Here is a 13899-nt window from a genome sequence, read left to right as displayed (position 1 = left end):
CGCGATCAGATATCTGCGTGTCTGCTGCCCCTGCCGGACTGCTTAGGGACTTGGCCGCTAGGGGATTGCGCATGCGCAGTGGGGTTGTGAAAGAGGCGGATTGCAGATTGTCTTCGCATGCTTGCATTTCAATGCAAGGTGTCCGTCCCCGCAGTGGTAGCAGGTGACGCCCCCCGAGCCTGACGAGACACGGTGAGTCGAGAAAGCGCTGCTCGCGTAAGCTTGGGCTATCTCGCCTGCGTCCTTTTTTGCTGCTTCCATTGCCAGGGCGGTCTGCACAACATTGTCGAAGGTGAGGTCCGGTTGTTCCAGCAGTCTTGTTTGGACGTCTGCGCTGTTTATGCCACACACGATGCGGTCGCAGAGCATGTTTTCGAGTTCAGCACCAAAGTTGCAGTGCTCGAAAGGCTCTTTAGTGCTGTGATGAAATTGCTGACGCATTCCCCTTCCGCGCGAACGCGCGAGTTGAAACGAAAACGCTGCACGATGGCAGATGGTTCGGACAGTAATGGCTTCCAAGAACTAAAAGAATCTCCTCTGCAGCTTGTCACTGGGCTTGGCGGGCTTGACCAAATTTCGGAGCAAAGCATACGTTTTCTGCCCGCAGCAGCTGATGAATACGGAAGTACGCTTCTCTGGGGCGACATCATTGGCCAAGAAAAATGCTTGGAGCCGGTCCACGTAACAGGGCCAGTCGTCTCCTCCCCCCTCGAACGGCTCGAGGTTGCCGAAACTTGGCATTATGAACGGATGGCGGAGCGGTGCGGAAACGAAGACTCACGTTAAATTTTCTTTCATCCTCGTCGCCAGTTGTTAGATGTGTAGAAGTATGGATGGCCGAGCGCTAGGAAGTACGGTAGGCCATCAGGCCCGCGAAAGACATGAGAACATGCCGAGACGTTTGCCCAGAACAAACTGCCTTTATTTTCCCAAAACGGCCACTCACCCCTGTGCCAGGCTTGCACGGCTGAACAAAAAACCACAAAACTATCAGCGTTGCGTGGGGGCGCTGCACATGAGCTAACATTGTAACAGAATGGCGACGAGAATTCACATGTGGACAAGAAAAGAAAAGAAAATTGCAACCTATTTAGGGCCCCTTTAAAGGGACCATAAAGACAAGACACAACTTTGTTCAATTTGAAAGAGCTAGCCCCACTCCAGCTACGAGAGTAGCCCCACTCCAGCTACGAGAGATGCTCTTTCATTTATTTTATTATTTATTTATAAAATACTGCAGGCCATAAAAATGGCCCAAGCAGGAGTGGGAGGTGGTACAACGATAATGATGTGACCAATTACACAGTCGTACAGGTGTAGAAAAAAAAAACGGAAAAAAGGGGGAAAACAGACAGGTATACAAAATATTCACAAGTAACATAAATCACACTTCAAAGCAATTTTCCAGACATTTTAGTACATTTACTGACACAAAAATATGGTGCGGCAGTTCGTTCCAGTCTGTTATTGTGCGAGGGAAAAAAGAGTACTTGAAGTTGCTAGTGCGTGCACAGATAGGTGTGAATTTGTAAGAATGCTATCCTCTAGTAGGATGTGAAGATAACGGAGTGAGGACGTGCGAAAGGTCCATGATGCTGTTTTTCCTGGATAGTTGAAAAAGAAATTTAAGTCTCGCTAGTTTCCTTCGGGATTCTAAAGTTGGAATTTTGTTATTAATTATTAGTTCTGTAGGGGAGTCAGACTGGCGGAAGCGATTGTAAATAAACCGAACAGCTAATCTTTGGACTCTATCAAGATTGTTAATATCTTTTTTAGTGTGTGGATCTCAGACTTCAGACGCGTACTCTAAACAAGGCCGGACTATTGTGTTGAATGTGAGGAGTTTAGTTTTAGCAGGAGAGCTTTTGAGGGTGTGCCTTAGTTAACCTAATTTTCTACGGGCAGATTCGCAAAGGGAGAGCTTTTGAGGGTGTGCCTTAGTAAACCTAATTTTCTACGGGCAGATGCGCAAATCTTTTCAATGTGGCAGGACCAAGTTAAATTGTTGGTGCTTGTGACGCCAAGATATTTATAACTTTGTGTAAGTAAAATGGGAGTTCCTTTTATACTGTACGAGTAAATTAGTGGTTGCTTTTTGTTAGTAATGCGCATAGATACAGTTTTCTCAGGTGTTATGTGCATGTCCCAGCACTCACACCAGTTATCAACTGCATCAATACTTTGGTTCAATAACACTTGGTCATCTGTGGATTTGACTGAACGAAACAGAAGGCAATCATCGGCAAACAGCCGCATTTCAACACCACGTTTGGCACAGGATGCAATATCATTGATGTAGATTAAAAACAGTAGTGGTCCCAGGACGCTACCCTGGGGAACTCCGGAGTTAACAGGAGAGGATTGGAGTAGGTACCATTTATATCAACAAACTGTGTGTGAGAAGATAGATACGATATTACCCATTTAACAATGGTCGAGGGAAAACCAAGCAAGTTAAGTTTGTGAATTAATTTGGAGTGGGGTATTTTATCAAATGCCTTGCTGAAGTCAAGGAAGACAATGTCAGTTTGACCGGATTTATCTAGGACTGAGGAGAAAGAATGTATACAGGAAACTAATTGGGTTGTAGTGGATAGACCTTTATAAGAACCGTGCTGGAATGGTGATAGTACGTTGCGCTCATCTAGAAAAGTAATCATATAGTTAGAAATTATGTGCTCTACAAGTTTACAACAAGTGCTAGTTAGGGATATTGGTCTGTAGTTAGACAAAAAAGTGTTACTATTTCCTTTTCTAAGTACAGGAATGACTCGAGCAATGTGCCAGTTGGAGGGAACAATGCCTTGGGATAACGATAAGCGAAAGATTACTACAAGGAAACGGGAAAGCGACTCGGCGTAACGATGTAAAAAAGCATTTGGCAGGTTGTCCGGACCACAAGAAGATTTTGTTTTAAGGTTCAGAAGCATGGAAAAGACACCTTCAAATGTTATGAAGTCAGGATCAATTTCTACAGAATTACTACCAATGGCACTATTAAATGAGCGTGGATTGGAAAAAACAGAGTGAAAGTAACGGTTAAACTCTGTGGCCATTTGTTTCTCATCTTGAATATTTTGATCGCCAAGCACAATGCAATCTACAGTTCTCTGTTGATTAACTTTTATGTGGCGCCAAAATTTGGCTGGATCACTCTTAAGGAATTGGGGTAATTTAACAGAATAAAATACGTTTTTGCTCGACCGTATTTTTTCTGAAAGCGTTCTCTTTAATTTCTGAAATAGCCATCCTTTTGAGTTGCGCTTTTTCATACGCTTCATTTTCTGTGCAATTTGAATGATTTCTCTAGTTATCCATGGGTTTTTGGAATGCTGTTTTTTAGTTTTGTTTGGAATAAAATTGTCGAGGCAATAGCCACAGAGTGACCGGAAGATATTCCAAAGATAATTTACATCATCACCAGAAAAGCGATCGAAGGCTACATCAAGGTAATCTAGCATTGTCTTGTCATGAGCTCTAAAAAAATTTTTAAACACTTTTTGTTTCCCGTGCATATTGTCAGATGGATTACCAAGACGGCATGTAAAGAGAACCAATTTGTTATGTCACGATCTAGACCCGCATTCGTGAACCTGGGAGGGTAGGGGTACCCTCCAGCCGAGAGACGACATGCAGCGTGCTGGTGGTGACGGTGACTGACCCCCGAGCAGCTGTGCTCGGAGGTGTTTATTGCCCGGCCACACACAAGGTTGCCCACCGAGCCTGGTGGGGCCACTGAACTTAGCGGCCAACGAATATCAGGGATGGGGGGCGCCACACACTTGTCACACCCCTCACCCCCAAGTTTGTTTGTCCTACACAAACACAAAGCAACACCTGTCCCCCCGGCGAGTACCGGTCCGGCGGTCTCCGCAGCCTCTCAACCCGCCGGAGCACAGGTGTCGAGGCCGTTGTGGCAGCATTAGGTGCTGCCTGTGTCACACTCGCACCAGCTGTCAGCCTTCCCGGTGTCGAAGGACTTGCGCGTGGTGCCGCAGTGGCGCGAGTAGCACCAGCCCCTGGTGCTGTGCTGGCAGCGGTCGGTGAAGCTGGCTCCCCTTGAAGGAGTCCTGGCTGAGGCAGTGCAGCGGGCCCGTGGCCAGGCAGCCCGGCTGCGCCAGCAGGGGCGCAAGCACCTACTCGGGCGCGTACGGGTCCCCACACAGCATGCACAGCATCAGCCGCATGTCCAGCCGGGGCCCCGCGACCGCGGGCAGCGCCTAGTAGATGTGCAGCCGCTCGATGCTCTCCACCAGCGCGCACAGCGCCTGCTCCAGCCGCACGGGGTCCAGGCCGCCGCCGTCGTCCACGAAGGGGCACTGCAGGCTCTTGGCCCGGTTGACGACCTCCTCGCGCAGGAAGTCCCCCTGGCCCGCAAACACCATGACCAGGGGCAGGCCGTGGAAGGGCAGCCGGTCCTCCTGCTCCAGGTTGGCCAGCAGGGTCTTCTCGAGGCTCTCGCGGATGTACTTCAGCTCCGGCTGGCTGGTGTACACGCACAGGCAGCCGTGGGGCTCCGTGCGGAACAAGTTGTGCGGCAGGCCCACGTCGCCATCGATGATCCTGACGACCAGCGCGTACTGGGCCTTGTCGTCGAGCCGGAAACCCTGCGGGAACACCTGCCGCATAGCCTGTGCCACCTGCTGGGCGCTGGCCCTGGCACCCAGCACCACCAGGTGCAGCAGGCGGCCGTTGGTGCCCAGCACCCCGCCGCCGTTGGTGCCGGCCTCTCGCCGGTGCAGCAGCTGCTCGATGACGCCGTCCATGCAGTCGGGCTGGACGGGGCAGTGCTCCCTCTGGCACCTCAATGCTTGCCGCCGTGCCGGTGAATGTCCCCACCTCGGGCTGGAACAGGGCCTCGAACTTGGTCAGGAGGCTCGGGCCGTCTGCCACTGCATGCACTGCTTCCTGGTACTCCGGCAGCCTCACGCCCAACGCCAGGATCCAGTTCCGGCCCAGCAGCGTCGGTGACGGCCCCTTGGTCAGGTACAGGGGAAGGGTGGCCTCCCTGTCGCCAAGGCGGACGCTGACCTGGGCTTTACCCTCGACTTGGGCGAGCTGTCCGGAGTAGCTGCGCAGCATGACGCCCGACGCCTCGACGGCCACGCCAGGGAAGGTGCGTCTGAATACTTTCCCGGCCATGACAGACACACTGGCCCCTGTGTCCAGCTCCATGGAGATGGGGCGCCCGCAGACTTCGACAGTCAGCCAGTATGGTGGCACCGGCGGCTGCACTGTGGCCGCGTGCCACATGTCGAAAATCTGCGGGTCTTCGGCCACGGCGTGAAGCCTAGCCGCTGCACCCGAAGCTGCTGCCTCACGCCCCCGCCGCCTACCCTTGCGCCGACTCCCTCGGCCGTGGGCTGGCGCGGAACCTGTGCTCGGCGCCGGCTGCTGCTTCCGTCCGTCCGCCGTCGTCCCCCCTCGGCACGCCCGAGCAATGTGCCCAGTTCTTCCGCACGCAAAGCACTCCGCTTGCGCGAACTGGCACTGGGATGGGGGGTGGTCACCACCGCAGCGAACGCACCTGCCATGCCGTGCCGCCATCTTGTTCACCGCCGCCTCCGCCGACGGTGAGCCGGCCGCACGCGCTATCTCGCCCGCGTCCTTGGCCGCAGCCTCCATCGCCAGCGCTGCCTTCACGGCGTCGTCCAGCGAGGGGTCGGGAAGCTCCAGGAGTCGCGTCTGCATGGCGGGGTCGTTGATGCCGCAGACGAAACGGTCACGGAGCAGCGAGTCGAGCTGCTCCCCGAAGGCGCAGCCGCTCGCCAACCCTCGCAGCGCTGCGACGAACTGCCCGAGCGTCTCTCCGTCTCGGCGGCTCCGGTTGTTGAAGCGAAAACGCTCCATTAGCGTCGACGGAGCCGGGCTGTAGTGCGAGCGTAGCGTCGCGAGCAGCTCACCCAGCGACTTGTCGTGCGGCGTGGCCGGCTTGAGCAGGTCGAGCAGGAGAGCGAAGACGCGGGTCCCGCAGCTGGCCAGGAAGATGTCGCGCTGTTTCGCCTCGGGTGTGTCGTTCGCCCGGAAAAACACGCCGACTTGCTCCTCGTAGACCGGCCAGGCGGACCCTTCACCCTCGAACGGCTCGAGCCTCCCGTACAGCGGCATGGCGTAATGGCGGCTGGCTTGAGGGGGCGGTGTCTCGGCGTTCTCGGTGGCGGCGTTCACGGTGGCTTCGGCCGCTCCGCGGGCTTCTTCCCTCGTCGCCAGTGTCAGTGGCGACGAGTGGCGTCAGTGGCGACGGATCCCATCCTCGTCGCCAGTGTCACGTTCTAGACCCGCATTCGTGAACCTGGGAGGGTAGGGGTACCCTCCAGCCGAGAGACGACATGCAGCGTGCTGGTGGTGACGGTGACTGACCCCCACAGAACAGGGAGGATTTTAGAGAAGCAAAGGTCTAGCTTTGCCTGTAGTGCCAGAAAAAGCGTAGTGGCGGCGTCGTGAACTACCCAGTACGCCCGCTTGATGGCGCTGTAAACACGGCTTTGTAAACATGGCGGATGCTTTTTGCACAGGCCGCTTGAGCTCCTTAATAACATGGCTGCCCTCGCACGGCGGCCGCCGGCTCGCTGCTCCACGGCCGGACTCGACTCTCCTCCTCCCGCGCGCGAAAGGGGCGTCGAGTCCGGCCGTGGCTGCTCCTGCTGGCTCCTGGCTGGCACGCTGGTCGCGTGTTTACTTGCGCCGCGCTAGTGAAGTGATGTTACGCCAGGTGACCAGATGGCCTCGACTGGCACAGACCACAGTGAGCAGCAAGTGAGAACAAATCGTTTATTGACATCCGCAAGTTTACAGAGGCCAGGACATCATTTCATTTCGATCGCTGCAATTGTACGTCGCTTTCGTGACAACATTTTTTTTTTTTGCCACAACAACTCGTTCACTTGCGCTAAGATTTCGAACGAAGGGCACAAATGAAGTATTGACGGCGACAACGGTTTCCTTTGCACCGTCTTTCTAGCGGAGTGCATAACACTCACCTTCTGTTTGAAGAATCGAATATTCTGGCCTCGACAGCTGCCTTCCGATGCGGAATTTCCCACATTTGTCATTCCACAAGCACTCAATTCTCGTGTTTTGCCAGTCCTCTCAACAACTGATGGACGCAAAAGCACATAACAGCAATAACAGTCACGAAACCGGTGCTCCGCGCACATTGAAACGGTCGGCCGTTGCAGCGGTTTCAATTTGAATTGGCGGCTTTGTGGTTGCGAATTCAGAAACAAGGTGGTGCACCAGTCGGCTGTTCGTAAAAAGTTGCGTACATTTTTGCTCAACGGATGTTTGATGCGGAACTTGTTAATAGTATTTTTAAATAACACATTGTAAGCGAACTGTGTGGGCTCTTTGAGTCACGGAATGAATGTTTTGTATTCTATACCAAAAGTAACATTTTGCCTGCGCCGTCTGGTGGGCTTGATGGTCGAAAACAGCGCTTTAGGTTGGTCAAGGTTGGTCACGTGGGGCGTCGATTTTTACGCCGCCTATAGGGAAGACAGGGAACGTCCAAGCTTGCGAGCCCTGTGACCCCCGAGCAGCTGTGCTCGGAGGTGTTTATTGCCCGGCCACACACAAGGTTGCCCACCGAGCCTGGTGGGGCCACTGAACTTAGCGGCCAACGAATATCAGGGATGGGGGGCGCCACACACTTGTCACATGTTATCAGATAGGCCATCATCAACCGATACATGTACGTCAGAAAGGCATTTGCTATGAAACACGAGGTCTAATATCGACGATGTGTGATCCTGCACCCTTGTCGGTACATTCACAGCTTGTTCAAGATTGCATGCCAGCATTAAATCAAAAACAACCTGATCACTTGAGGATGAAGAGCTTAGTTTGGAGCAATTAATATTAGGTAAATTAAAATCTCCTGTTAGTATTAGGCGGCTTCCAGAATATTCTACACAGAAATCACAGATTTTGGACAAAAATCGTCATCTGAAGTCGGAGAGCGGTAGGCCGCTACTAAAATGATAGAATTTCCAAACACGTTTAGTTTCAAACATAAGCTTTCATGGTCGTCCATTTGTTTCAATTTGAAAGAGCTAGCCCCACTCCAGCTACGAGAGATGCTCTTTCAGTCGAAGAAATGCCGGAAATAGTAGGTGTAGGAACTTCTTCCTCTTCGTACATAGCAGAAAACGCTGATCATCATCATCTTCACCAGCACGGACCGAGCGGTGGCACGCGCTCACGCTCCAAGCGAACCAGTTCGATTAAAGCCCTCATTATCACCTAAAGTGCGCTCTCCGCTCTCTCTCGACGGCTTGGCAGCCGGAGGACCTCGAGGTCCATTACGGTAGGAAACTTCGCAGCTTTCCACTAGATGACATCAGCAACGACACAGCAGAGGAACAGACCGAAACAATGTCATCAGTTGGTTCCGTTGGCATTCAGCCGATGCGATCAGAGGAAGCTGTTTCTGGACCTTGCCTTTGGTCAGCTGGCCCTGGTAGAGACACCGCTGCCTCGTCAGCTTTCGCTGATATCCAGATCCAGATGTGTGCGAGGTTCGCAACAGAATCAGTTATCACTGTGACTGGAACAGAGCGGTGCATTTACTGAGTGTGCTGCTCCTTTAAACTTGGCCATCCAGTACACCTGAGACGGAGTCGGGAAGTGGAAGAACGCAGCCAGACAGACAGGCAGCCACTCTCCTTCATCACACACCAGCAGGAACGAGCAGCGATGATGCAGTGCAGTCACACTGAAGCCACTGCTGGGCACATGGCAAAGCAACGCATCGCAGCTGACAAGATGGCAATGCTGGCTGGGAGCAAAGTGTCTCAGGTGTTCACTCACATGAGCACTCACACCCACAGCAGGTGCTCATTGCAGCGCAAGTTCCCCTTTCTCATCATGCCTTGCCACTGTAAAGACGACTGCCCTCGGAGGCCATTTAGAACGGACACGTACGCTGGTGCGAAAAGGAGCAGTGCTGGTCCCGTGCCCCCCAGTACTCACTCGGGCAGGTAGGAGAAGCAGACGTTGTCGAAGCGGATCTCCCCCTTGGCCAGCTTCAGGCTCGGGGCGTTGACGGCGTCGATCACCTGGGGGGGAGAGGACACCGTGGCTGACACTGCTGACACCCACACGTGCAGCCTGCCCTTCCACCCGGTGGACACATGCAGGCAGTCACACCGCACACCTCACAGTGTTAGCTACGGAACACTGCACTGTTCTGGTATGCAATGGAGGGCGCTGAAACTTTTGCACAAGGCGACCATGACGCTGGCACCGAGCTCATGGGCGATGAAGACGAGGAGTAAGCGGTTGCCTTTCCCAGCTGACGGCCCACAGAGGGAGCAAGAGAAAGGGGCCGCCCCATCCACCGTTCCTCGTGAGTAAAGCCAGCCAGTCAAGGTGCACACACAACCGTGTTCTCTCGATGCCCCCCAAAATGAAAATTGCAGGTAAACCCCTGCAGTGATACAGGCTTACAGCATTGGCAAAACTGCCCAAGTACATCAGCCCCACAAGTATGGGCCACCTCTGAGGCTGCCCCTCTTTCGCACAAAGCTCACTTCAACTTGGAGTCGAAAGGCTGCGATTTCGCACCCTGTATGGTTTTGAAGCTCTGTGCCCTTGCCTGGCACTACACGCTCTGCGCTTAATTCCATACTGCCAAATGCACCCTTCGCATGGCCAACCCCTGCACCCACGCCCGACCACTCTGCCCCACCGCGTGGTGGCCTTGTGGGCACACTGGGCTCTCCCCAGCCAGGGTCCAGTGGCGGCGGCAGCAGCAGCCTGTGGGGAGCCACTCACCTCGGGCTTGGTGTCCAGCAGCTCAAACATGTTCTCCATGTCAATGAAGGAACGCTGGATCATCCTGCAGCGAGGGGAACAAAGCACACAGCTGCCAGCACTTCACCAGCAATGCTGGCACATCTGCTTGAACAACAGGCATCTCATTCTGGCAACCAGAAAACCGAGGAAGCCATGGGAGCAAGAACTCCGTCTAGCCGCACACTCAGCCAGCTCCCGCCACCCCCCAGTCGCTCGATGGCAAACCAAGCACTGGGTCCACCGTTCCAAGATCAAGTTGCAAGACGCCCAGAATGGCCACCGGGCGGCTGCCAAGGAGCGAAAATCCTCCAAAGAAAGGGGCACAGTGCTCTTCCTCTCTCTCCTCCGTGATGGCAGCGCGTGGGAAAGTGTGGGCTCGCTAGCCTCGGCATGCCATCTACACAGCTAGAGCTTCCTCGCAACATTCCATGGCACAAAAACCAGTGACAGGTCCCTTGCAGGTAACACGGCCACACCCATCACACCTGCTGCATGTTGCGAACAGTAAGCGCCTTCCTGGTGCGGAGGAAGGTAAGCCTCACCTGCACTCTGCGGTTACTTTGGCTCTGCTCCGGGAACCACGGAATCTGGTGCTTTGCTCGCACTGGTATCCCTGCTGTGTGACCAATAATTATAAGTGCTCGTCCTGCCTCTTCTCTTCCTTGTCCCGTCCGCATGCACAGTTTTAAGAACAAGTATGATGGACCAACAAGCCCAGCAACACGCTTTGCTGAATAATAATAAGAATCGCTGTGGCTGGCATCTTTTGATGAGGGAAGTGTGGCCCAGCTCACCCCAGGAGCAAAGCCCTTAGTGGGAGTGCGCTGGGCGGGAGGGGACCTACACCATGCATGCCATTTCAGGAGTCATTTTCCACACGAAAGCATTGGGAAAGAGCACAAACAAACGGTCCAGGGGTGCCCTGCAGAAGCCTTGCCCCCCCAGTGTGCATGGCAGGCTCCTTGGCTGGGTGCCTCGGATGAGGAGGCGGCCAGAGGCGGCTGCTCCTGCTCTCTCTCTCTCTCTGCACCCCCAGCAGGCCCAAACTGGCGAGGCCAGGGCTGCACAGGCACCGTGTGAACGTGCCGGCCATCTGCTCCTATAGCTATCGCAGCCGCACAAAGGAGGCTACCCGTGACCACTTGTGCATAGCGCAAAAATAAAACCACAGCACAAGAGGAGAACCATTTTTGGCTTGAACGTTATTACAAATAGGGTCATGCCAGCGACAATTCTCACCGCCATCTGGCCGATGGGCCATGTGTTGTGGGGTCAGCCAAGAGGCAGTCCCCACCAGTCCCCACCAGCCAGTGCTAACTGGGACGCGTTTTCCAGTGCAAAAACAAACTTGGAGAAGAATATGGACGGTACAAATGCTAGCATTTGTCCCGTCCACATTCTTCTCCAAGCTGCCGCCTCTTTTGCACTAGAAAACCCGTCCCACCCGCCAGATTCTGGGAAGCACGGAGCAGCTTGGAAAAAGGCATAGCGTCACCAGAAGGAAGCGAGAAACTACGGTCGGGACGCAGCGCTGGTAAGGCTCCCGTGCAGCACCAGTGGCCAACTGCGGGCCTCTTCACGGAGGACAAAGTGGTGGTCCAAGTTCCCCCGTGACGGCGCCCCGCCGCAAACCAGCAGCAGCCTGAGGCGCCACTTCCCAGAGACTACCCCTCGAACCGCTGCTCAGCCATTCTCCCCTTCTCCACTCTTCTCAGCAAGTCAGCAAGCAGGTTAGCGAGTCTGAACAGGTGGCGTAGCAGATCACTCACACCACACTCGGCCGCCCGATATTGTAGACGCGCGTCCGGGCAACGTGGACGCTGCTAGCCGGGCCGAATGTGGGCATTAAACCCAACAACGTGCAGTTCACGAACAGCAAAAAGCCCCGTTTAATGCCCACCAATGCCTTTATACAGAGTGGGGGCGCCACCTCCCAGTTACTCCAATCAACAGGTGGCATCCCATGCTGGCCACACTTCCCTGCTGGGGCCAAATATTGGGCAGCAGAGATAACTCCTGTCCATCTTTGGTGGACGTGAGGGTGACGAGAAGCAGCGCTACCCAGAAAAAGCAAAGCAATCATCTGCACACGTCCGTAGCGTGTAGCCGAAGTAGAAAAGCGTGGTTCGCTGCCCCTGGCCTCCCCAGTGGCACAGATCTCCGCTGTTCCAAGCTGCGTTCCAAGAACACCTGTTCCAAGCTGATGGCCAGGCGGCTGCCACCACTTTGCTGGTTTTCCAATGCATGGAGGTCTGCCGAGCACATCGGCGTAAGTCTGTGAACTCGGGGCAGGCTAGTTCGCAGTCTTAGTGCATTCTGACCGAGAGTCTCATTCGCTGCCTTATGAGCTCCCGGAACGCGTCTCGCAGCCTGGGGAAATGTAGGCGCCCTATTAGGTTGCCAATAAGGTTAGACTCCGAACTAGCCAGTTTATTGGGCCCTGAGGTTTTACGAAACAATAAGACGTAAATGTGCCCCGACACAAAAGAACAGCGACGATTACCGTGTGGGGTTCGAGATAAGCAAGTTAGCAGGCCGACACATCCAGACTCCCTGCTAACCTCGTGTGCTTGGAATATTTCGCTATCGGTTTGCACAGGGAGGCTGCGCAGGGTCCTGCGGCAGTGATCTGCCAAATGTCCGCCGGCCACGGACTCCCCAGCTGCTTGGCGCTCTCTCAGCCGGTTATTCATCTCGAACCGTCTTGTGGATGCCTGGCCTCTGCTGTAGGGAGCCTCGTGAAGCAGGCTCGTGCAGCCGTGGCAATCTGTGTGAGCACCAACTGCCCCAGATGGCGGCTCAGAAATGGGCTGCTGCTGCCATCGTATTTCGTACGGCCACGAGTGTGCAACATCATAGACAACTACGTACAGTTCAGCACAAAAAAAGACAGGGAATAAAAAAGACACAACACACAAGCACTCTTGTGTTGTGTCTCTTCTAGTCCCTGTCTTTTTTCGCGCTCAACTGTACATAAAGGAGTGCCAACTAGGCCAGCCAATTGCATTACTAAATCATGGATAAGGACGACCAAAAGGCAGGTTGCCAGAAGCAGCACACGGTCTGACAGCATAGAGTTTCTTAGTAAGAGGAAACTGAGCCTCGGTACTCACCTACGGGGCAGAAACTTGGAGGCTCACTAAGAGGGTTCAACCTAAATTGAGGAGGACTCAGCGGGCAATGGAACGGAAAATGATAGGTGTAACATTAAAGGGGTCCTGAAATACCTTCTGCCGATGCATGGATGTACATCTAATCAAATAAAGCAATGTATTAGCAATCTCCTCCCGCAAAAATTTTGTTAAAGCGATGAGTATTAGCTGAGAAAAATAAAAAACCACGCATTATTGTCACACCGCATTTCCTCCTCCTTTCAACTTTTTCTTCGCTGTTGACGGCACGTGAGCCTTCCCTCCCATGATGCTGCGTTCCTCGGCGGTGACGTACTTCCGCTATTGCCCTCCTCACACTGCCGTCTGCTACGGGCAAGCTCTTTTGGCATTTTCGTCTTTGTTGACACCATGGGCATGGATCCCGCACTCCGCTCAAGGCTGGAAAAGCGAACGAAAGACCTGGCCGCATGTGTGCGGCCTGGCCTTGCCCTTTCACGGTGTACGTTGCTGCAGTTGCTATCAGCGGCACAAGACTTTTTATCGGCGGCGAACTCGCAGCCGCACAGGGAGGATCGTGCGCTCGTTCCGTTTGATGCACCGCGCACTGTTTATCCAAAAAGCCGTCTCAGATGTGGCCCCGCCGGTGCCGGGTCCTATTTTGCGGCGGTGGTAATTCCTACCAACGGCATGTGAAAAAGACATTTTAAACCGATACATAACCCGTGCACAAAATGCGCCAGATCGGATCGCTTTCTCAGTGGCAATGAACGGGAAGGCGCAGAGCAAACCAGCGCTGCACTCGAGCAGCGAGCACCCGGGTTCTGACAAGCTGCACCCATGTGTTGCATTCAACACTGACGGGAAGGCGTTTGTTTGCACTTGTTTGGAGTGTCGCAAAACATCCAAGCACTCCGGCACTCCGCTAGCAGATCAGCCGGCGAGTCATGTCGCAAAACATTCGACAGATGGCGCCGTATGCATTAGCGTGTCG

The 13899-nt window shown here is 54.0% G+C and overlaps 1 protein-coding gene across 3 annotated transcripts in view; it reads right to left on the bottom strand.

Annotated features, from left to right (window-relative positions):
• The window catches only part of Hmt-1 (ABC transporter ATP-binding protein/permease Hmt-1), a 105834-nt gene that overhangs the window by 36199 nt on the left and 55736 nt on the right, over positions 1-13899 (bottom strand). For all 3 annotated transcript variants that reach the window (XM_077697702.1, XM_077697701.1, XM_077697703.1), the window contains exons 13-14: positions 9775-9838; positions 8971-9056 (exon numbers count right to left, since the gene is read on the bottom strand). In XM_077697702.1, the coding sequence (XP_077553828.1) occupies positions 8971-9056; positions 9775-9838 (150 nt within the window). The remainder of the gene's footprint in view (positions 1-8970; positions 9057-9774; positions 9839-13899) is intronic.

The sequence above is a fragment of the Haemaphysalis longicornis genome, unplaced genomic scaffold (assembly GCF_048455015.1).
Source record: "Haemaphysalis longicornis isolate Haplotype H1 unplaced genomic scaffold, Haemaphysalis longicornis Haplotype H1 scaffold_2, whole genome shotgun sequence".
Lineage (NCBI taxonomy): Eukaryota > Metazoa > Arthropoda > Arachnida > Ixodida > Ixodidae > Haemaphysalis > Haemaphysalis longicornis.
The sequence above is the reverse complement of the archived record's forward strand: the minus strand, read 5'-3'. Positions and strand labels throughout refer to the sequence as shown.